The sequence below is a fragment of the Stegodyphus dumicola genome, chromosome 5 (genome assembly GCF_044657685.1).
Source record: "Stegodyphus dumicola isolate Sdum_Otavi_A_Nest chromosome 5, ASM4465768v1".
Classification (NCBI taxonomy): Eukaryota; Metazoa; Arthropoda; class Arachnida; order Araneae; family Eresidae; genus Stegodyphus; species Stegodyphus dumicola.
The window spans coordinates 142,304,423-142,329,808 of NC_140772.1; the positions used below are offsets into that span (position 1 = coordinate 142,304,423).

The 25,386-nt window shown below is 32.1% G+C and overlaps 1 protein-coding gene across 2 annotated transcripts in view; it reads right to left on the minus strand.

The window, feature by feature from the left end:
• LOC118181302 (uncharacterized) overlaps positions 1-25,386 on the minus strand; it is a 115,092-nt gene that overhangs the window by 45,542 nt on the left and 44,164 nt on the right. For both annotated transcript variants that reach the window (XM_085817137.1, XM_085817138.1), the window contains 3 exons: positions 20,220-20,362; positions 16,410-16,551; positions 697-872 (listed from right to left, as the gene is read on the minus strand). In XM_085817137.1, the coding sequence (XP_085673263.1) occupies positions 697-872; positions 16,410-16,551; positions 20,220-20,362 (461 nt within the window). The remainder of the gene's footprint in view (positions 1-696; positions 873-16,409; positions 16,552-20,219; positions 20,363-25,386) is intronic.

Consider the following 25,386-nt stretch of genomic DNA (forward strand, 5'->3'; position numbering starts at 1 on the left):
AATTTATTTGCATTTAATTTGTTTACCGGAATTTAGAAGACAATATTTCTGTTGATATCATAAAATATAAATATACTTTATAACTTTTTTTGTGCTGTTCAGTAACAAGGGGTATATTAAATATTTTCACCAAATTTCGTCTATTTTGCTTGCCTGCGTTTTTAATTATCATCAGTTTTTAGTTTGTTGCTTTATTTTAAAAAACTAATGTATTTTAGAAAAGGGTTGTGCTGAAGCGGTACGCACTGGTTGAATTACCTTCATATTTTCTTTAAGTACTTCTATAGCTATCCTGCATAAATCAAATACCAAATAAAAATTATTGTATTTTAATTTATTTACATATTTATTAGCCATTATAGAAGGCAGTAGGATAGTCGAGAAAGTGATTAATAAGTGACAAAACAGTAATAAAAACTTAATTTCAAAACAGTAATATTTTACCTAAAATTTGTATATAATTTTTAATGACAAAACTTTTAAATTTTGATGAAAGTAAATGTGACACTAATAATATTAAAAATGTAAGAAACGACATGAAAGATTTCCATTGTGTATATGAAATTTCATAGTTTCTTTCTTAAGAAATTTAATACAATTTTTCAATTAATGTTTACTTCTTTTTAATGAAAGAATTTATATATGCAATTTTGAAGATAAGTTAAAAAATATTAAATTTTAACTCTTAAAATATACCACTTGGAATGTTTTCATTCCACTGTCTGCTGCTTTCTTCTACGGGGAAATAAAGCATTTTTCCAGGATGCTTCCTAAGGCGTTGGATCAAAGCGTTGACTTTTGTTTCTGTTAACGAGGCTATATCTGTGCCATTAACAGACAAAATAATATCCCCAACGTGAAATGCTCCACACCTATAAAATGGAAACGTTTTTAATTACTTAAAATATTCAAACATTATACAATTTAATACCGTATTACTACTTTTTCTTAGATCATTTCTGAGTAGTGATATCGGTGATTTATGTTTCTTATAGCAGACACGTAACAGATATAAATAAGAGATATAAAATTTTATAGTAAATAAAATTTCATTGGTTTGGATTATTCAGTGTTAATCCTGAAAGTATAAATAATCGTCAAGTAAAGGGCAGGCTCCTGAGCGTAAAATATAAAAACTTTATCCTAATGAAAAAAACCAAAAAACCTGTTAAAACCAAAAAGCGGAGTAATTCGTGAAGAAATGAAACTTACAAAATTTGCAAACATACCTGTGTCCGACTCGAGCTCTTCCTAAAATTAAACTGAGATAAAAAGGTAGAAAAAGGTTGCCAGAAAGTGATGAGTGTAACTAGAATTACAAAACAGTCAAATTTCACCTATTGGAGGGAAGAATGATACAGAAGCAAGTAAACGTAGTTTCGTTTTAGCCAATGGTATTGTCCGGCATTAGGGGGGGGAACTCCTTGGGGCCAACGAGATAGTATACCTGTTATATGAAGTCGTTGCTTGGGGCATGGAGTTAAGAAGTCCTTTCCTACCTCCATGCCTTGCGGTGAGGGTCGAAGACATGGAGGTAGGAAGTTAGATGGAGTGGCCCAAAACCGGTTTCCCCATACCCTGCTTTGAAGCACTGGCGATACCTTCTTTGGTAACCAAAACACTGGGTAATTTACCATCGAGTTCAATGGGTTTTGATAAGATCGGATGTAAATATTTTGTAATTACGTCGTAAATATGCATATAAATGTGTATATTTTCTTTTTCTACAATACTTCAGAGCCCTAAGTATATGAAAAGAATACATTTTTTAACATTTCATTCTGAACGGAATTAAATGCTATACTTTTCACAGAACAGCTTGCTCAGAATGGTTTAATTTGAAATATTTTCACAAGTTTTCGTTAATTACATTAGAAAAAATTAAGGTAATTCAATTTGATTTGATTAAGGATTACAAAAATTAAGATCAACGTTTACTGTATTATTAAAATTATGCATTATTTCTTTTATATTTATAAAGCTTCTTCCTAAAATACTTTCTCATATATGACATGATGTTTTAGCTTCTTAGGCATCTTTTAAATCGAAAACTATAAGTCAATTTATAATTAATGCTCTATTCGGTCCATTTCAAATTAGAGCACTTTTTAAGTTAATAACTAAATACTTTAAATAGTACTTAACTTTCTCTGAATATTTCTGAAAGGGAACAAAATAACGATTTTTTAAAAATATTATTTAAAACATGTAATTGACTTACTATAAAATGTAAGGGGAATAATTCTTTTAATTATACTTATTAGATTTTCTTACCCTTAATTTCACCAATACATATTCCAAAACTCTTCTTTATTACTTTCTTAAGTACGCATCTCATAGAAATTGCTTTACAATATCTTTTAACAGATTGCTTTCCAGTACGAACAATTTTTGCTTAAATAGCTTTATAACGTATTTGTCAAAAACGTCAATTTATGTTTACAATTCAATGTTAAGGTTATTTATATATTTAGATAATATTTATAATAATTATAAATTTAGATATATTTAATAATTAGATTTCTTCACAGTAACTTTCACAGTTATTTATGAATGAATAAATGCTTCATTTCAAATACATTTATAAATAATTTAATAAATATTTACGTATTTTGTTAAAGACAGATACATACATTTTGAAACACATGCGTAAATACCCATACATATTTCATATTTTTCATTTCCGGCATGTGGAAATCTTTAATTCCTGTGCATTCACTATATTTTTCCAGTAAAGTAATTTACACTAATTTTAAAAAGTACATGTTACAATAATATGTGGATGTGAAAAAAAAAGTATTTTATTTAAAACATTTTGGCGTTTTACTGTTGTATTAAGGGTATCGAAAAATGCATACAATTTTAAAGGTACGGTGAGGTATTTTTCATTCTTTAAGCATAACGTTTTTGCTAAAATCTATATTTTTGTAGTTCAACAGCTTAGAATTTTATAAAACAAATTCATAATCAAAATCTCTGTTGTTAGTTATCGAAAAATAACCAAGATGTGATTTTAAACTATACAAATTGCTATTATCCATCATACTAGGAATGTTTATTTTAGGCGGAAGTGTCCCGTTTTTCAATTTGTATGGAACTTGTCGTGTGTCGAAATACTATCAGAGCGCTGTCAAGCGAGCTTCTGAATGTAAACAAAAAACACCCCATCTGGTGACCGAAGCTTCGGAGCAGTGCTTCACTTCTAATGCCGATTTCGCCAGTCCTTCCTTTCTTACCACCGTGGTCGAAGAAGGAGGTAAAGCGTTCAAAATTGCGTCGTGTTTAAGAAATTGCTAAGCGATTAGATTAACAAACAAAATGGCTAAAATTCAATGCAAATGCTAAACTGGCCAAAATCAAGTTGAAATGGAAAAAAGGAGAAATATATTAGTAAAAGTCCTCATTTTTCACGCTAATTGGCTACGAAGCGATTGTCGGAAAGGAAAAAGGCTCTTAAAATTAATAACAGAAAGAGTGGGCCAGTAAATCTTTATATTATGTAGTAAATACACTGATCTCCTGTGCCAAATTTTGTTCAGTAAAGATAAATTTTATAAATATACATAAACAGATTTGAAATTGTAATTTCAAGTTATTCATTTATTAAAGTTATATAGCTATTAAAAGAGATAACTTTAAAATATAAGCAAATATATAGCAGTTATACGATACACATTATGTTTAGAATCTTTTGACTTTTGTTAACAGAATGAAATTCTTTTAAGTATAGCATACATAAAACATATTTATTTTTCAAATTAGACTAAACTTAACGTAGTGTACTTGGATGGTTACAATTTTTTTTTTGCGGTACTATTTTTCGTTCCCTTTTGTGTAATCCTAACGAAGGAATCCAGAAATTTAGAGGAAGTCTAAATTAAGTTCTCAAAAATTCTAAATAACTAAAAGCATGATTTCACCTTTGCATTTACTTCGAGTTAGCCAAGTATGTTAATCAACAGAAAGTTCTCAACCGCAGTAAATTTCCGATCTTAGGAAGAGAAAATTTTGTTATAAAAGAGATTGTTTCCTTTTGGTATACAGGCGTCATGATTTTATTGTTCCGACCATCGAACTGATAACATTTGCTCCCGGCAAACATTGTTCCTTTTTAGTATTAAGCTATATTTGACCTTGGCAATAAGCCCCGTGAAAGAAAACCATGTATTACAATGGTTTCACTTACAAAAAATTTCATTTCAGAAACGTCCAAGTTCAGAATTTTCTACACTATTTCACAAGAGAGCGGTGTACACACCAGGGTAACTGGGCAGAAGGCTATACCCCTTATCGAACAGTTGTGATTTCATAATTATGTGCACACTAACAAGAAAAAAATACTCCATAAAATTTAGAAACAGATTTAGGAAAAATTCAAATTAATGGTTATATACAATGAGGTGCATAATAATTAATTGCCTACATAAGGTAGTACCTAATATATATGTTACGGTGAAACACCGAAATCTGGAGAATGTCGACTTTCACCGGTGAATGGCAACATTCACATAGTCTCTTGGTGTATGTCCGAAATATTTTCCAAATACTCTTATTTCTGACTTACACCGGTCAATGTCGACATTCACCATGTACTAATGGTGAACATATAACAATATTATATTTTCTTCTCCGTAATTCAGTCACGAATAAACGCACTTGAGATTTGAAGTAACAACATGAGAACCTAAAACACACAATACATTCAAAATGAGAAAGGAAAATAATAGAAGTTAAAAACTTACTTAATTATACAGTACGTTTTAAATGAGAAAATAAAATAACAGTTATAAAAAACTTACTAAATTATGTGATTCAAATCTTATTTATTGCAACAATTTAAACTATTATGGCACTATATGACCTCTCTTTTCGACTTACACCAGAGCATATCTGTGATTGTCGACATACACCGGTGAGGGTCTGAATATATAAGAATGCCCACCAGCAGCTAAGCGGTAAGAGCCGCTGAACACTGGTAGTTCGATCCGGGGTTCGAGTCCCGGCGAACGGGCTGGCTGCATGGGCATTTTCGTGGTTTTCTTCATGTCTCCATTTTCTCCAGGAATACGAGCCAGTTTCCCTTAAAAAGACCTCCAAGGGGCATCCCTCCCTTTCCGTGCAGTGTCTAAGGGCGGAGCACGTAATAAGCAAAAATATACAAGAATATAGTGCAATATTCGATCTTTCACCAACGTATTTGGTGAATGTTAACATTCTCCGGTGAAAGTCGACATTCTCCAATTTCGGTCTTTCACGGTAACATATATATTGAATTGATGAACTGAAATTCATTGAAATCGAAATAAATTTCCTAATACTTACGCAATAGTTGCAAAGTAATATAATAATAACTTATTTACTAAAGAAATTTTGATTATACTTTTAATTCAAAAAGTGAGATTAAAGAGATGAACTAAGATAAAGTAGTTCCGTTAATTCAGAAGTCAAACAAACAAAAATCAGCGTTATATTTACAAAATTTTCACAGAACTAGTTTTGATGGTTTAGTTCTGCGAAAATTTTGTAAATATAAGGCTGATTTTTGTTGTTTGACTTCTGAATTAGTATTTATTCGGCGTGTTATTGTGTCTTAATTAGTTCCGTTAAGTTAATGGATTTTTAGAAATCTCGAGATACATTAGCCAAATTAAGTAGAAAACTATAAAGAATTCATTTTGAATGTAGCATTGCCGTTAATTTACCGGACATTTTAGAAATTTCGAGTTAATATATCTAAATTTAGTAGTAAAAATATTTTATTATATACTTGAGTAAAGTGTCCCCCAACACTTTCACATGCTTTCGTGCATGTTAATTCAAAACTATTTTCATAAATAGAATAAACAGCAGTTAATCTTTGCTATATTTATGAAATAGAACACTTAAGTAATCATAATAAACACGAGAAACATAATAAAAACAATGCAATCTTTGTAAATTAATGAAATATAAATTGAAATATATATATATAAAAGGGAGGAGGAAATGTACAAAGTTAAATGTACATAAACAATAAGGCCAGAATATGAATTAATTAACTTACGTTCTTTCTAACGGTATGACTGATGTGTGCGCGTCTGTTTTCTTACTCAGAAAAAAAGTGGTGGACTATGCTATCGAATATGCAGAGAGCGGCAGTGGGGATGCTTTGAATTATTACCGTCGGTGAACCTTTGAGAAGCTATGTTTGGTATGCGAGAGGGAAGTGGCTACGGAGCTCTTTTGCGAGTGTAAAGGCGTCTGTTAAAACTTTGACATTATACTGACTAGTGAATGGAGAAGAATTAATTTCTGGCTAATTGTCGTGGCGTAAAGAGGAAGAAAAAAAGAAAAAGGAATTTTCACTGCTAAACTTGCTATTTAGCAAAGAGTATGAAAGAGGTTCATGTCTGTGTCGGTCAAATGTCCGTGTCGGCTAAGTATCCTGTTAAATGTCGGTATAGGCTAAACGTCCTGTTGGCTAACTGTCAGTCTCGTTTAATTGTACACTGCGAAAAAAAAAAAAAAAAAAAAAGGACGGTTTACATCTCCCGTTCTACTGCGCCGATTGACGAAATTCAAATTGCGTTTTTCGTCTCGAAAGCGCGATTTAGAATATATATTAGATTTATATATTGCTTTCTTTGTTCCGATATAGGTATTTTACACAAAAGAGGTCTTTTTCTGAAATAACACCAATTTTTTTTTTTTTTTTTTTTTTTTTTCATATTTCGATTCTAAGACTCAAATTATGCTCAAATATTAAATTTTGTAAAATTTGGAGCAACATTTACAGAGAAATTGAAATATTTAACTTGACGCATTTTTTTCAGTTTGAGCGAAGAATAATTCACTTGGCGAACTTTGACGAACGAATATTTGGCAATCTATTTTCCTTTCCCTTCCTTCCATTGTTGCAGAAGCAGAAAAATGTCGCTTCGTTCCTACCTTTTTACATTGTGGATGAGCGGGGAAAAAAATCACATCGTTCCTATTTCAAATCATTTTAACAAAGCGCGTAAAGCACATTTACGTTATTATCGTTTTCAACAAATATGCCAAATTTCAAAATGGGCCAATATATTCATTCACGTATATCTTCGGAAATTCTTAATAAAAAGCTCTAATTTTTTTGCATGTAGTAGGCTCAGAAATACATCTACTTTAAGGTGAGTGCAAAAATTTTTTATGTTATAATTCAAAATTTTTTTTGAAAAATTTATAAAAAGTATTTAAAAATAGAAATTTTAAAAATAAATCATAAAAAAATGGGTGGATTTTATTTGGAATGAACCTAAATTTCGGACTGTGTAACAAGGAATCAAACACGTTTCATAAAAGAAAAGAGTTATTAATAAATACATACCAAACTGAACACTGAGGAGCTAAAATTTCGAATTCTAATTTTTTTAAAAACTACTCGCGCGATTTTTACAAAACTTGGGAGTTTGGCATAATTTGAGTCGTAGAATCGAAATATGAAAAAAATTGGCAAGTCATTTCAGAAAAAATCCGATTTTGTGTCAAAATACCTATATTTGAAGAACGCTATATATAAATCTAATACACATCCTAAGTCGAGCTTTCGAGACAGGAAAAACGCAATTTGAATTTCGTCAATCAGCCCACTAGAGCGGGAGATATGCAACTGTCCCTTTATTATTTATCTATTTATTTTTGCGCAGTGTACTTGTTGGCTAAATGGTTATCGATTAAGTGTCACGGACCTATGAAAATTGTGCGATCAATTAAAAAAAACTGATTAGCATTATCACAAGTACCAAAAGATGTCAATAATAAATAAAAAAAGTACTATTCAAATTCAATTTCAATTAATATTTCGCGCAGATATTAAATTTGTTGTTATTTCACTTTCAGTCTTTTCGGTGTGCTTGGAAATTTATTTGCCTTTATCTGAAAGTATGCCCAAACATTGATTACGGGTCCTATGAATGAGGGACTTATAATGTACTTTATACATCCTTTCCGCGTGTCTTTATTGCGTTGTTGGAAGCATGTCCGAAGCATGAAACAAATGCTCGAAGTTCGAATCAGTAACATTTTTCACGTCTTCTGCATCGATATACCTAATGATTCTACAGATTATTTCAGAAATCTTTCTTCTGGATCTCTATGCTATAACTTTCTCAACTTTTTTCCACCAGCAAAAAGGAGTTTAGTTTTGATTTTTTGGATTAGTTTTATTTAGAGATTGGTTTTGAAATAAGTTTTGATTTTTTATATGGTGCCAATTGTTGATTAGATTTGGATAAATTGTATTTTTAGCAGATATCGATATGACTGCACTAATTTAAAATTTTTAGAACATGTTCCCATTATCTTTACTGCAGCTATCCTTGCGGATTTGGCCAGACAATATGTAAGAGATTTGTTCTTCTGGAAAAGATAGAAAACGAAGATAATTTTGCCATCTGTGTGCATTATCCAATCTCCAATGAGAACACAATCATTTTCTCCTAGATATGTTGGTTACGATATAAAGATTTAATTCTCATTACTTAATGCTTGCAAAAGACCTAAAAAATGCAGAACTTCTATGCGAAAGATATTCGGACACTTGTTCGTTAATTGGTATGCAGCTAAATATGCTCCGATGTTTAGCGAAGCTGTAATTGGTGTCCTCACTGTCCTGGTACACAACTTTCTCAAGCACAGATCTTTTGATTATCCTACATACTAGCCAGGTTCCTTAGAATTTGTCTCTTCCCGGAGTCCAAGCTCCTATATTCTTCGAGGATCTTCGACGTCGATAGGGCTATTTTAGATACTTTTGGCTCTATTTGACCTTTCTGCGCTAACTTTTGTACAAAACAGCAACAACAACAACACCATGCACCTCTTTCCAGTTGCGGTACCAAATTATTTCCTCGATGGGGCCTGACGAGTTGTGGATTCCTTAAACTTCCGAAAAGAGTGAGAAAAAGGTTAGGTGCTTTCTCTATTCTGTCGCATTGAAATGAGTTTGGCTGGACAGGGAAATTTGCTTCTCTTCGTAAAAAAATTAAGATATATTTTTTCTTCTAAGGAAATTCGATGCTAAAAGGCACAGAGTTATCTTGTACCACTGTGTAATTTACAAGTTGCGAAAATTTAGCTGCATAGTCTATTTTTGCTTTCCAGGGAAAAAAATTCGTTCATTTTGTCTCTTACATGCCCAGTTTTCGAAAGAAATCCGAAAGATAAAACAAGACTCGAAAAAAAATTATATATATATATATATATATTAATTACAATTTTTATTGTTTACCTCAATAGGGAAAATTTCAAATTCTATCATAGTATTAGGTTTGAATAGAGCTCTGTCTGCCAGGTCAAACAAAAAAGTTTGAATGGAATCAGAAAACCCATTCACATTTTTTTGGTTCAATGATCATATTTGAACACAAGGAAATGTGGTTTTGAAGAGAATAGAGAAATCCCAAAAATTAGATTTCCTTTACGAATGTAATGAGGAATGCGGATGAAATGTGAATTCTAATATCTTAAACGTGAATGATTTTAATGGTTATTAATTTTTTCGTTAAAACTAGCAGAAATTCTGGAAAAATATCAAAGATACTCAAAACGTTTCAACTGAAGATATTCACATAACGTTATATTTGATTCATATGCACTTGACGGTTCGCTGCAACAGTATAAAATAACATTAAATATATAAAAAAAATAGACGGAACCAAAAGGTTTTCCTTTACAACCAGAGGTATAAGTTTCCGACTGCAACTTGGAAAAGATTACCTTCAAGAAGTTTGTTAAAAATTACAAATTAAAACATGTCGTTATAAGTAGTCTCTAAAAGGGATAGGCAAATTATTATTTACTATTGCAAACTGTTTTATATTTAAATTTTTTTATCGAATAATAATATATCAGTTTATAACTTTCAATGACTACTTTGGCAATTAGGAATCGCTGCTGATACTAATGATAACGTTAGCACCATCATTAGTCATGATTTCTATAATAAAAACTTACCAATGTATTTAGGAGAATTTGTTTGCGCCTTAAAAAATAATTGATTAAAACATGCAGTTTTAAACATTTTCACAAATCGTATGAAGCATATAAATAAAGGATAAAAATAACTCTATACTTTCTTTTACTTGCTCGTGTTGTTTGGTAATGCAAATTATATGCATTTTAGAACATGTAGTAATTGTGGTGAATAAAAAGGTTATCTCTAGAAAAAGTTTGAAAGTTACGTATTATTTACTCATAACTTTCATTTATTCCTTTTACTTCATTGTACGAAGTAAGAAACTATTGTAATTTCGAAAAATTTCGCTTATCATATTTCAACGAAAATATCCATTTTGACCGCTCTCAAATCCATTTGAACGATTTTTTCCAGTGACGGATGTACGTACGGACAGAACAAAGGACTGTTTTTTCCAAAACGAATTGAAAAATGGATTTAAAACGGATTCAAAAGAGATTCAAAAGAGATTTTTTTCTTGGAATATGTACGTACCAAGTGCTTATGTATAGCTCAAAAACGATTATATGTAGAGCATTGAACATTTGTACATGAGACTGCTATAACATCTATGCGTCTCTCTTTTTTGTTGCAATCGACCGTACCAAACGCATGTACATACACAACCACGCTCTTACCCGGATCTGGGAGTTATGCTTTTTTATTCTTATATGTTGGTAATTTGTGCATTTTTTTGCTTCGCAAGTGATTGAATTATGTTATTCTTATGTTCCGGTTAAGTTATTCCTTTAGTTAATTTGCAGGCAATAGTTATAGAATTATCAAAATTTTAAAATGGTAACTTCAATTTCTTTTTCCTCGGGGAAAACAAAAGTTAAGTTTTAATTTTTGTGCAACGAAAATTTTATCTTTCTTTCCCTTAGCCGAATTGCTTTCTTTTTGTGTAGAAGCTTTACCGTGATTTTCGTACACTATTTACATTATACGAGTATACACTATGATGACTATGTACTATAACCATAGTAAGGGGCTGGCCTGTGGTAATGAATGACTATAAGCTTAGAATATGATGACTAGCCGATCCGAACAATGTTGTTAAGCCTGTTTAGGATTGTGTAAGGTTTGTCCCAAGGTGAGTGTAGTTTAGCAGAGACTCCTTTCCGTCAGGTCGGATTTCACAACCACACCTTGTCTCCTTCGCTGAATCGATGTCCTGTAACTCCTATGTTGTATCGTTTCTTTATCTCCTCCCCAGCCAAGCTGACTCGCTGTCATGCAAAATTGGGCATCACTTCAAAAGGTGCCTGGAGATCTTGGATGTACTCCTCAGGCAATGAAGGCAAATCCGGAGGCCGACCAAACAAGAGATCATAAGACAAATGACCGTCATGACCAAAGAGCATCTGAAATGGACAATCTCATGAAAAGCACAACGAGAGGCCAGTAAAAACAGTGGTAACTTCTTGTCGCAGTCCTATTGGTTTCTGGAAACCATTAGTGAGAGTATATTAAGTACGGTACGATTAAACCTTTATACCATGCGGTCTGTTATAAAGGTATCGTTTGGGTTTTTTTCGATGCCGAGTAGCTGGCAGAGTTCTTCAGTTGGAGGCGAGGTAAAATTTCTTTGATTCCTTGAATATAACTGAAGGCACTCCAGACCTGGAAATTCAATGCTGTATCATTACCCCTGCTACTGTTATAAACGCTTCAGCCAGCATTGTGAAGTAATCAATAACAATGAAGATGTATTTGTTGTCATGAGCAATTCGTGGCAGATGTCCCGGGATGTAAAAGGCAATGCGTTCAAAAGGTGCTTCCACATTGCAGCTTCTATCAGCTGCTTTCCTTAGATCTTTCTGAGCCGCAAAGACATTGAAAGATTAATAACAGTTTTGCACGTCAACCCTTGTATCACTCCAGTAGAAGAGCTCTGGAACTCTCTGCAACGTCTTCATTATTTCGACGTGGCCCCTGGCAGATTGCTATGCAATACTTTAAGGACGTCCGGGATCTGAGATTGTGGAAGTATCAGCTACCACCGGAATGTCTTTCTATTAACCGATTCGAACTTGTGGTACAAAACGGCGTTTTGAATATGGAATGAGCCCCAGAGAGCCCAATATTGTTTTGGTGCAGAACTATAGATAGAAATGCTCTACCAGGTAGGGTTTTTATTTGATGATTCCATTAATTCAGTTATGGGTTTAATGTCGCGGCCTTTCAACTTGCCTTTTCCAACTTCTTCGTCCGTCCATGCGTCTCGATCAGCCGATATTGAAGCTGTAACTTGCCGTGCGACCAGACAAAGTAAAGCTCGCATTTAGCTTTAATCCTGTAACATTATCGTCAGCTTTCTGGATAGGGATTTTTGGAGAGAGCATCCGCGTTTCTGTGCGAAAATCCTTTCCTATGACGAATAGTTATGTTGTATTCCTGGAAGCTCTGTATCCATCTGGCTACTTGTCCTTCAGGATTTTAAAAATTTAAAAACCAGGTCACTGGTGCATGATCTGTGCAGAGCAAGAATTTTTTGTTTTAGAGATAACGATGGAAACGTTCTACGAGTCTAATTATTGCAAGCAAACCTACAATGCTGACACAGTAATTCCTCTCCGGTTTAGATAGACACTTGTTCCAAAATATTAAGACATATTCTTCACAATTTATTTCTCGAGACAAAGCTGCACTGACCACATCATTGTTCACATCCGTGTCGAGAATAAATGGTTTGCTGAGCAAAGGATTGTTGCAGATGTTAAATCTTACTCAATTTGATAAATGCATTCTCACACTAAATTTTTCCACAAGAACATTTCTTTGCTCTATTTTAGCTTGTGAAGGAGTCTTGCGATGGAAAAATGTCCTTCACAAATCTACTATAGTAGGTGCAAATCCCCAGAAATCATCTCAGCTGCTGGACATTTTCGGGGCATCTCCTGTCTTTAAGAGCTGACACTTTTTCTGGATCCGAATACACAGCTTCGGCAGTGATATGTCCAACGTAAGTCACTTTCTGTCTGAACAATTTACATTTGGCGGGACTTAATTTTAGACTGACTTCCTTTAGTTTTTGAAGCACCTTTCTAAGATTTTCTAAATGTTGTTTTTTAAAATACTTCCCGACGATGATGTCATCCATGCATATCAGATAGGCTTCGTTGGAAAGTTTCTAAGTCATCAGGGCGTATCTCTACCTTTCAATATCCACTCTTTAAATCAAGCATCGAAAACCACTTGCTTCCAGAAAGACTATCCCAGAATATCGTCAATCCTAGGTAGAGGGTAGGTAACTGCTTTTCTTTGTAACCTGGTGCAACCAGCAATAGTCAACTCAAAATCTAGTTCAAAAATGGTATTTTTCTGACCAGGACAGTGAGAGAGGTCGATGGACTTGCTGATGGCTCAATGTAGCTTTTTTGCATTTCCTCAAAAGCTTTCCTACCTCTTCCTGTTTAGCAAAAGGCAGACGTCCTGGATGTTGCTCGATTAGTGGATGATCTGCCGTATCAATTCTATGTTAAGACAAACTGGTTCGACCTATGTCAGAAGTTGAGCGGGAGAAAATATCTTGAAATCCTTTAATGACACGTTCTGCAGCATTTCTCTCTTCATTGCTTAGTTGTGCATGCTAAAAGTTTTCCAATATTAGGGTCTCCAAAGACATATATTTTGGTGGATTCATTGGCCGTTTAACATACGTCACTGGAGTACATGCTGCAACCACTTCACCTTTCCTAATCACTTTCGCCTTATCAGTTACATTGGTAACTCTCATTGAGATAAGGGTCCTTGATATTATAGGAAATTGTTTTAAAATCTGATTTGTTTACTTATTTTGTATGAGTTTTACAACTTTGGAGATGGACACTTTTATTTATTGCTATAATTTTATCTAGTTATTTTTAATTTTCTTATTTTTGGCGCAGGCACATTTTTACAGAAACTTCCGATGATGAGCTAATGATGGTACGACTAGAAAAATACAAAATAGTTATCCTATATATATGCGGCTTAAGTGTTTGTCGCCGATAGTTTATTAGTTGCTTGCGTAACTGTAAATTGTATTATTCTCCGTGCAGTGCAGCACGTGACGAATATTATGAGAAAGCTAAGACGGAAAAATTAAAAATACAAGAGCACGTGCATTTAACATTTAATAAATAAATACCTGTATTATCCAATGGGGTGAAGTTGCCACGGCACAGGGTTGCCGTTTCAATTGAGACGTAGACAATTTCCTGTAAAACTTGCCTTTGCTATGACCATCCATAAGTCTCAGGGCCAAACGCTTCAGCGTGTTGGCATTTTTTTACTGAGCCTGCATTTGGTCACGGTCAACTTTATGTTGCCTTTTCAAGAGTTCGTGAAAGAACGGACGTAAAATTAAAAATAATTGATGGTCCTCTGCAACGCGAGCTTAAAAATGATGAAAAGATCTACACAAGAACTGTTGTGTACAAAGAGAGCTTTGACATGTGACTTAACACTTTATTATTTAAATCACCTTTATTTATTGAGCTAGCGGTGGCTGTTAAGAAATGTACCGCCAGTGGTTTCCTTCATTGCACTCTATTTTAAGCACTTAAGCAAGTAGAAGGCGGAAACCCCTTGGGACAGTAGGCAAAAGGGCGTCCTTGCCGCCTGCCCTGGATAATTCAGTTTGAATTAGAAGACACCTTTGCACAAATCATTTTAATTACAATTTATAATATCTAGAACAGCGGTCATATCGTATGACCGCCGGGCTTTCTAGTATCATTATATGTAATTCGACCTAAGGTTCGAATTTTAAAGGACGATTTCGAATCTTAATTAACGGTTAGTTTCGTAGACATTCTTGTGGTTTTCCCTATGTTTAACATGAATGCAAATTTCTTTTAAAATACTATCTACGAAGGCTTTTTTCCTTTATAGGCAGATAACATTCGTGTGCTTAATTACAAAGAACTAAACAATGAAACATATATACTTTTCAGTATTAGTTATGTCTTTAATAGGGAACTGAAAACATTCGTTTCTTGAAAAAATATTAACAGAAAAAGAAAGATAATTTTTATCTCTGACCATTTTCTCTCGGCCAGTTTAGAACTGGCTGTTCAAAAAGTAATCGTAAATTATTGCCTGTTTTGAGATTTGGCTATAAACTATTTGGCTTTAACTATAATAACTGCCGAATGCTAAAACTTACGGATTGTGGTTTTCAGCCACAATACCTATATTTCATATACTCGTTTGTTTATCTAAATAAACAATTTAGAATGCAAAATTATCATAAGATTTGGGAAATAAAATTTTCATATAATTATATATTCAATACTGATGCTATTTGTAATTAAAAAAAAAAAAATGTTTTTAAGTACGAAGTTCGTCTTTTATTTTTTCTAAATAAAGCACGATGCGTTCTGTTTATGTCTTTGAGTAAACAATCACTTCAAATTATACGCTTTTGCGAGGGAAAAAACACATTTAATAAATTTTTGCCACGAGTTCCTGTTAGCTAAGTAATAAATACCTCTTTCTAATATTTTCATCCTGGACTTTGAAAATCAAATTAACTTAAAATTACGTAATATTTATTTTTGAATTTGTCGACTTATAAAATTATACAGCTATGTGCAAATTTTATGTTTCTATCTGTAAAACAACGGCAATAAATGTAGTTTTTATCAATTATCGTAGTGCGAAAATGTTGTATTTACTTTACAAGAGGAGAAAATCATCAGAATTTTACGCAGTTAACCGAATTGTAGTTTTTTACCTTTCGGAGGAGATACACTGTTTTCACTAAGCATAAAATCTCCCATTCTATTTAATTCAAATCCGCAGACATGAGCATGCCTCGGAAACCGACGAGAAGACGTACCATAAGAAAACTAGAGGCAGCTTATGGCAAGCATTACTTCTCCAAGAAATATAATTATACTTCACCTTCCAGTATACCTTAAGCAGATTTTTAGAATATTGCCTTTAGGCAAAGCGCAATATATTTACTTTTTAAATTTAATATCTGTTATTAATTAACTATTAATAAAGTGAATGATTTAAAAGCAGCAAGACAATTTTTAGCAATTTAAATCTTTTTAGGAACAATTTTATTTTTATAAATAAAGATTTCTCTGATGTCATACGTTATAGAACTGGCATTATATATATATTTTTTAATTTTCATGATATGTTGCTTTTTTAATTTTTAATATTTTTTCTCGATTTTTTTGAAATGTTAATGGTAGGCTTTTCTTTCAAGGGATGTACATAATTCGAAGTTTTCAGGTTGTAGTTTTTTTAAATTCTTTTAATTAATATAAAAATGTGTGGTTTATGTCTAAGGTGATCATATAACATGCAACTTTACTATTAATTTTTTTAAACGATATTTGCATTACTTGAACAACATAAGGAATGCAATATAAATTTAAAATTATGTTCACAAGAATGATATCCTATTTCCATATTTATTTCATTTAAAAGTTACCTTTCAGCAATGCTTCCACGTTGAATTTGGTCAATGCATATTTTGGAAGGATTCGTGACTGAAGAGGCTAAACTAACACCGAGCTTTGAATACAGAGCTTCTATTTCCAACTCAACTTCACCGGTTGGTTGTTTAAGCAAATCTGGAGAAGGATAATTATTAAAATTAGCAATTTTACTTTACATTTGAAGGTCTAGTCGTTACAAAAACATAAATCACTTCTGCAGTTATATAGTAAAATTCCAAAATATTTGGACTCCAGATATTAGGAATTCCAAATATCCACACCAATCATTTTTTCTATTGATTTAAAAAAAATTTTTTAAATTGTATCATAGTAATTACACACTGAAGTGCAACCAAATTAGAGACAAATAACATTTTGCAAATATTGAGAATCTAAAGAGCTGCACAGATAAGTGCAGTGCTGTATGATAGTATATACAGGGCGCATTTTTGTTTTATCTGGCACTACTTAGAGCCATCTGTAGCTCGATTTATCAAGTAGAATGTCAAAAAACTTAGTAGGAGAATTAATGAAAACATGGGAAAAGACATTCGATAAAAACATTATTTCCGAAAGTTACCGATAGGGGAAAATATGACGTTGTTCGCTACACAACTGAAAATTTGCATGAAAAGCAAGTAAAATTTGAACATGGAAATACTAGATTACGTAAACGACAAAGTAACCACATAATTCAGTTCAAGACAAGGAAAAAACAACGAAGAACATCCGGAATGTTATTCGAGTTCAACGTTCGCTTCACTTTACCTCAGAGCGCATTACTTGTGGGAGTTGTTTTATCTTCATCAATCGAACGCAGTTACTGCTCTTCGTGAGTTTAGAAATTGCAGCAACCTCATAAAGGGCCTCTATCAATTAATGTACTGAAAGGCATGACTAAAGAGCTTGAAGAAACAGGACACTTAGCAGTTCGGTTTGGTATAGGGCAGAAATCCGTGTCAGAACAGACCGTTACTAATGTCGCGACTGCAATCATGGAGGGCACCCTTGGAACAATTGCAGCTAGTAGTAGCAATACTCGGGGAATAGCGCAATAATTAGATTTGAATTTTTCAACGATATGGCAGATTTTTCAGGAAATTCTTCACTTCTACCCTTACAAGATAAGCCTCAAGCAGGAATTAAAATGCAATGATTATGATAAACGGGTGGCATTTGCTCTGCATTTCTTGCCAGGAGGTCAATGATGCTTCGCCATGGAAAATTCTGAATAGCACTGGATTTATCAAAAGTCACTGTTTGATGTGGCTTCATAGCAGATTTCATCAGCGCATAATTCTTTTTTTTTTTTTTTTTTTTTTTGAGAGCATTACTTGAACAGGACCACTCAAAGGTATCCTGATATATTGATTAGTTTTGTCATTCCACAATTTCCACAGAGGCGGTTGTGGTAAGAGATATCTTTTATGCAGGCTGCAGCAACACCTCACCTCACATTAGTCTGTAGGTAGAGCTGCTTTTGCGCCATCACTGTACAGAAGAAAAAGCCATAAGTCACTTGCACTTGCACGGCTACTTCGCTCCCCAAAATATAATCCCACGTGATTTTTCCTATGACTTAAACTAAGATTAAAAAGAATTTCGAATGTAAATGTAAATCCTGAAAGGGGTATATAAGCAATCCATTATTTTACATCCGAATTATTTTGAAATTTACCTTATAAAAAATAAAAATATACTTCTATTCAAAAGCATATTAGAGCGATAAAAAGTTAAACTTGACAAGTCAAGCATAAAACTTCAAATGTCATCAATGAAATACTTTCTAAAAAACCTTTTAAAAATAAATAGCATATGGTTTAAAGCTGAATAAATAATCAGTGAAATCCGCTTCATAAATGGAATGTTTGATACTGTAAGTTAACTAAAAGAAAACTTATAACAATGAGAAACGTGTTCTATTTTAATTCTTTTTTTGTACATGTGTTATATTTATGTATATACGTTTTTCACAACCAAAAATATTCTTCTGTCTAAATTCATGATTTATGGCGTTCGAAATATCTTTTAATAATTAAGTAAATGCTGCAAATAGTCATTTCAACTGGTAACCACTTATATTAAATTTATTTTAATTTACGTCAATTAAAAATTACTTAAAAAGTTACAAATATTTAAGAAAAAGATTTATATAATTAATCAGTTTGTTATTTTACAATTATTAAGTTTGTTAAATAATTACATATCAAACTAGAAAAATAAACATGTTATATTTTGCCAAACGGCAGCATTCTGAGAACTGGCAATTTGGGAGATAGGTACAGGTTCAAATAAGCGAAACATCAGAATTTCGTCATGGATCGCACAGAGCAGAGCAGATAAAACTATTACGCTTGTACTTGTTAAGCTGCGTTTCTGAAAAATACAAGGTAGTGCAAAATAAAGCAAAGAATGTAACTGTCAAAAAACATTGGAAAGATTCTTCAATCTTTCTAAAGCCGTTTAATAACGACAAAATCTTTGAAAACATGTATAGTCAGTTTCCAATCATTTTGGTATAATATTAAGTGAAATTTAAAATTCAGTTTTATATACGTGAAGTAAGATAGCTTTGTTAAAAACCATCCATTTTTGTTAGAAAAAAGCACGTAAGATAATTTTTCCTCGAAAATGATCGCAAACACCAGTAGAACCAGCGAGATCAATAAGTGCGTTATGTCCCTAATTTTTAGAATTCAAGTTTTTAATCAAAATTTAAATCTCACAAGGTAGTTATCCTACGCGGAACAAACTGATCTGGAACGTTTGATCAAAAAATCTCCGAAAACTATGCGTATAATACAATGAGAACGTTAATGGTATGATTTTGTAGACCTGAGCTATTGAACACACTGCACAGGGGCACTTTTCTCATTTACATCTAGACTTTGTCGCAGCGGCTTTTTGTTTGTTTGTTTGCTTGTTTCATATTTGGATCTCAAAATTCCAACCAAACCAGTTATCCCAGCATAATGGTTAATAACCGGATGGTTTACTTTTTACATTTATTTGGAGGATAATTTCAAGTAAACAACGAATGAGATCAATTTCGCTGTTTTAAAATAATAATAAGGTTTTAGTAATATACCCGTTTAAAAACTGCACTGCTTTCAGTGGTTGTACCAGTCAAAACAAGGTCGGGATTTGACTTGTCTTAATTTAATCCCAAACATATCATTTATAAGTACAACCTTACAGAAAGGGAAGCAAATTATAGACTTGAAACTTCAGAATATCTCGTAAATGATTGCCTAGGAAAAACAATCACCTTCTTGATTATTATTAGGATCTTTAAAAGTGACCATTGCTAAGGCATTGCGAAATTTTCAAGAAACATTGACATATTTATATATTTAACGTACGATTCTTCTTTGGACTTATAACTCATTTCTTTTACTCTGTCAAATATACGTAACATTTTCTTCAGTTACCATTAAGTCATTACCTTTGTGCAAGTAATTTTGTACCGATGGCGCGAAATAATTCTCTTGCCTTCAAATTTAATTAAAGCCCTTTTAAAAAATTATCAAATACTTAAACCTCTAATCAGTATTTAAAAGTGAATGCAATTATTCAAATGTCAGTGTGCAGCGATTGATGTTTAATAACCGAAAACATTTCTACTCAGCACTTTATATCCTTTCTGATCTCAGGATTGAGTATAAGCACTAAATGTAAATGTCATTTAAAATTTAAATCTCTGTACAGTATTTCCAGAGTGTAATTCTATTATTAATTTTATTTTTATTTCTTAGGTTTATGAAAGTAGTTTAAAAACTGAGGCTTGGGTTTCTTTTACTTACTCACATTTCCAACATTGTATTCGATTAGCAACACAGCTTCTTCCTTTTCGTTCAGAATCTTTGCCACTTCCATCAAAGAAAGCCAGGAAATGTTAACACCGTTTACTAACAGCAAACGATCCCCAGCTCTCATGCTGCCTTCTCTGTAATGAAATTTCATAAGAAAATATCCGTTTCATTAATAATTATATTAAAAAATAAAAGCTTAGTCTTCAAAGAAACCTATTTTAAACTGTTTTAAACATCTTCCTATAAGACACGGGATGACTGAATTTTTTCTACTGAAATGAGTTTAGAAAAAGAATTGAGGTTTGAATAACTTCAAATTCAGGCTTCAACTTGAATGAATGCAATAGACTCACTTTCTTAACGAATTTTCACATTTACTAACTTCCCATTGATGCAGCTTTTTGCGTTGATCCCTAAACAAAATCTGTAAAATTGAAACTAATTTTCTATCTAATTAAAGAACTTAAAATTACACTTACTCTCTTTCTTAGAAATTCAACTTCTTCCTTTTTTCACTATTTCTTTCTAATGCCCAAATTATTGTTTGGAATTACAAATTTTTATCCATTGATTGAATTTTCTGACACTTTAAAATCATCCAACTTCGTATGAAAGGGTGATTTGTGTCATCAAAGGACGAATGAGAGATTTCCCTGCGCAATTGAAAGTGAAAAATTGCTTCTTACAAAACAAACAAATATTTTTGACAAAAGAATTTTCGAATGTTTTTCTGTTAACCGTTTTCTATTGAAAGTTAGTCTATTGCATGAATAATACACATCTACTTTCAAACTACATCATATAAGCTTTGACTAAGATTGAAGTAATCAAAGAGAACGGTATTCCAAAAAATTCTTTTCGTGCGAGATTATCAAATCCCGACTCAAAAAATTCTTGCTTCACGCGAAACTGACAGCATAGTGTCGTCATTCAGAAAATAAACAGCTGGCGATTGAAATTGAAACATTTCAAAAAATTTGCAGAATTATGTTAATTTTGTAAATCTCTACATATAATTAAAGAAAGAGTCTGTGTGTCTTTCTTTCGCGCTGCGCGTAAGCTAAATAGACCAAGGGCTACGAAATTTGGTACATAGGTGCATCTAGACAAGAGCCAGTGCACCTCGAAGCGAGTTTTTCAAAATTTGAACCAGTTTTTTTTTTTTATTTTATTTTATATTTTCGATTTTATCGCATCATTTTGAAAAGTTTCATTTTTTTAGAAATGAGCTTTTGGCAACAGTTTTTCATTCAACTGCGTACTGGAGTGCTGACTTGAAAATCAGCACTGTTGCTACTTGGAAAAATGAGGGCGAAATTTCTGTGCAGCTTTTAAATTTAGTGTTTCTCTTGGATACTGGATGTTTGTTGAGAAAAGGCAACGGGAAGTTGGTTAATTTATTTATTAGGATAATTAATTTATTTATTAGGATAATTATTGTTATATGTAATAATTTCTTTTTATGAAGTTGTTCTGCAGAGTAAAATTTTGCGCAGTTTTTAAATTTAATGTTTCGTGTTCTCTTCAGGCATTTTCCCGGTACATTTAAAAGCCAGACGAAGCCCGGCATCGTAGTGCTAGTATATTATGAATGTAAAATGAAATGATTAAATATTTAAGGTAACTGTAGCTAGACATTATGAGAACTGCAATTTATGAGGCTTAAATTCTATGCCAAAATTCATCTCTCATACTTGTTGATTGCTGTTGCTTATCAGTTTGATTGAAAATATTGCCTAGACTTTCAGACAAGATATCTGTCATTTCAATCATTATTGAGTTGGGGGAAGGTAGTAGTATCTTCTTGGACTCATTGATTGTAAATTTTTATAAAAGTTACTGGAGATAGCGAACAGCAGCTGCACGGTACAGTAGTCTACAGATTCAATTACAAGCTATATTATGTTAATTAACCAGTTTTTATAAACTGGACCTTTATAAAAGCCTCTCCATTCCGTTAGAGGTCACCAGGACGGAAACAAGTTAAAGATTATTTAAGGTGGGAGTTCTGAATGTTTTAGATATAGAGATTTTGGCAGTGACCCTTGCAGTTTCTCTATCTACTGTCTAACATCGCCAGTTAATTTCGGCATTAGAAATTTGCTACCCGACGTTAAACTGCGCCTTTATAATTGACCCAGCTTAGTTTGGCCAAATTCGTGTAGTCTATGACTAGGATAATTTCATTGTAAATTCAACTTTATTCTATTTCACTATTCGGAGGCTGAATTGTACGCACAAGTGGTGCCTTCTGTTTAAATGCAAGTTTAATAAAAAAAATTATTTAAAACTTGCACAGGACTTTGCCGTATTTATATAACCGAAAAGACAATTTGCTTATCAATTTAATAGGGTCTGATGGACTACTGACTGAATAATTCGTAAATAATCAACTCTGCAGTAAGCTAAGATTCTCCCGCTATTGAATCCTGAAACGCGCCGATATGAATTTTTACATAAGATATAACAAGACCACTAACACAAAAACCAACGAGTAAATATGGCTTCCAGGTAAAATATCGGTTGAGTCTGCCACTGTACACTACTTTGAAGTATCATTACTCTTGCTTGTAATGTGTTCATTCTGTGCAGTGTTAATCAACGCATGTTAAAGAATATTATTCTGTTTATGTGAATTCCAGGTTGGATATTTTTCTGAAATGATAATGCCGATTTTTTTTTTTAAATTAGCACTCAAAATTTTAAATCCGCAATATTAATTAAATTTGGTACATATTTAATAATATCTCTTTTCTAATCATACTTACTTGATTTCTTCTTTCATTATTCGAAATTTAAATTCAATCCAAATAAAATTCAAACTTTTTTCTGATGTTTAAAAATTTTTATTATTGAATAATTTTTATAAATTTCTTCAAAACATTTTGTATTATATAACCTATCAAATTTTCAACATTTTAAACTAGATATATTTCTATACATATCTGCCAAAAAAATAAAGAATTTTATTCAAAAAATCCTAAGATATACGTAAATTTATCTAATGGATGGTTTTGAAATTTGGCATCTATGGCATAAATGATGATAACTCCAGATATGCTTAACACTTTGAAACAATCTTCAGTTAACTATCACAGTTAATTTTTAAACAAATTTTTACCTAAAATGATTCATACGGAATTTATTCTCATTTTTACTGATGATGCTTAATAAATATTTATGAAGAATATTTGGAAAGCCTTTTTTAAATTATAAGAATTATTAATTAATTCTTTAATATATTTTGTGAATTTTTATGTCCTTAAAAATAAGTTTTTACTTTCGCCATGTTATTGTCTGTTATTTTTAACTTGATTTAAATCGAATTTTCTGAAACTGAGAAAACTAGTTTAATAACAAAATTTTAAAACGTAATAAAATTTTACTGATTCGTGAACTGAAATTATATCTCTTAATGCTAAGTGAATTAAATCTGGTTATGTAATAAATTTAAGAGCTTTACTGTATAATTAAAATAAAATTTAAAGCATTAAATTGTAATTTTACTTTTGCTATCTCAAAACGCTACATACGGAAGAACTTGTAACATTAGATATTTCGAAATATGTAACTTTTTTAATATTGGTGTCGGTTTCCAAATGAATACCCTAAAATGAATGTCAAAATATGAATATAGATTGAAGCACTACATGCGAGGGCAAGCCAAAGACAAAGATATCTTTTTTTTTTTTTAACTGAAACCAAAGAAATGCAGCAAGAGGATTATTCAAAGAACTAAGTATTACATATGAATAGACATTTATTAAATATGTAAATTAATAATATTTAAATCTGCAGTATTTTAGAAATCCAAATTTTGCTCTTTAAACATTTGGCATTGTTTTGTCTTTAAAATAAATTAATATTTTTTTAATTAATAAATCTGTCTTCTCCAAAATCTCTCATTACCTTAGGTTAGGTTAGGTAATGTTAGAATATAGCAAAGTGCACAGGAGCTATCTGCCTATAAGTAGGGATGCTTTCTTGAAGAACTTTCTTAGGAAAACTGATTCGTATTACACATGGGGAAACTATGAAAATGTAGCCAGCCTGTAAGACAGGGTTCAAACCCGGGAAGAACTATCAATTATTCAGTTGTCTTTTAACCACTAGGTCGGGATCGAGGCCCGCTTAAATTAGGAGCCAGGTTATAAGGTCTCTAATATGCTATTTGATTTGTAAATATTTAAAATATTATTATATTCTCAAGTACAAAAAGCATAGTTTTTGTTAACACCAAAATCGTAAATGCGGTTTTTACCAAGCTGTAATTGCAAATGAATGTTCCAAGGACCAAGGAAGGGTTCACTTACGAAGCAATGAATTTTCAGTCACATTTGCTATCATTATATTCATTCAGCGTTCTTGAAATCTAAGGAAACAGAAGAGGATAAGTGTGTTCTTCTTCAAGTATTCCTACATATTAACGAAACAGATAAAAGAAATAAAATCGCCAGTGAATGCGAACACCGACTAGCTTTTCCACTGAAGAGGCTGCATGCACTTCAATTACGTCACAAATTGTTTCTATCATCATATACACCAAAGATGTCTCAGCCGGATTTGTTGAAGATTCAAGAATTCAAAGAAGTATCAGCCAAATCTGTTGAAGATTCAAGAATTTAGCCAATGAAGCATATGGATGCCAGCTAAAAACGGTTATAATGATGAAGAAACCAAATTTTTTCTTTCATCTTCTGGTCAAATTCACTTCACAATTCTATGCTGATAAAATACTGATAAAACGAAAGGCAATACTTTTATTCATAAGAATGCTACAAAAATCAAGTTGTTTGAAAAGCGTTTATTATATAGAGGGAATAAAAACATGTAGATGATTCCCGATATATTTGCAGAATGCCTTAAAAAAATCGACAAAGCATTAAAGACAAAAATAACTTTTTGCATAAAATTTAGTTTTTTTTGGGGGGGGGGCTACATTATTTGCTTTCAGCTTAAAAAATGAATACTTATTATAAAATATAGAGTGATAATTTAACAAACTTGAAACAAGAAGATGAAATGTAAGGATTTATACAGCAATGACACAATGATAAAATTGTGTTGAGCAACAGGAATTCGCGTAGAGTAATATATCCATCGACTCCTAAATTAAAATGTCGATCATCCATTTTTCTTATTTATATACATTTTCTGA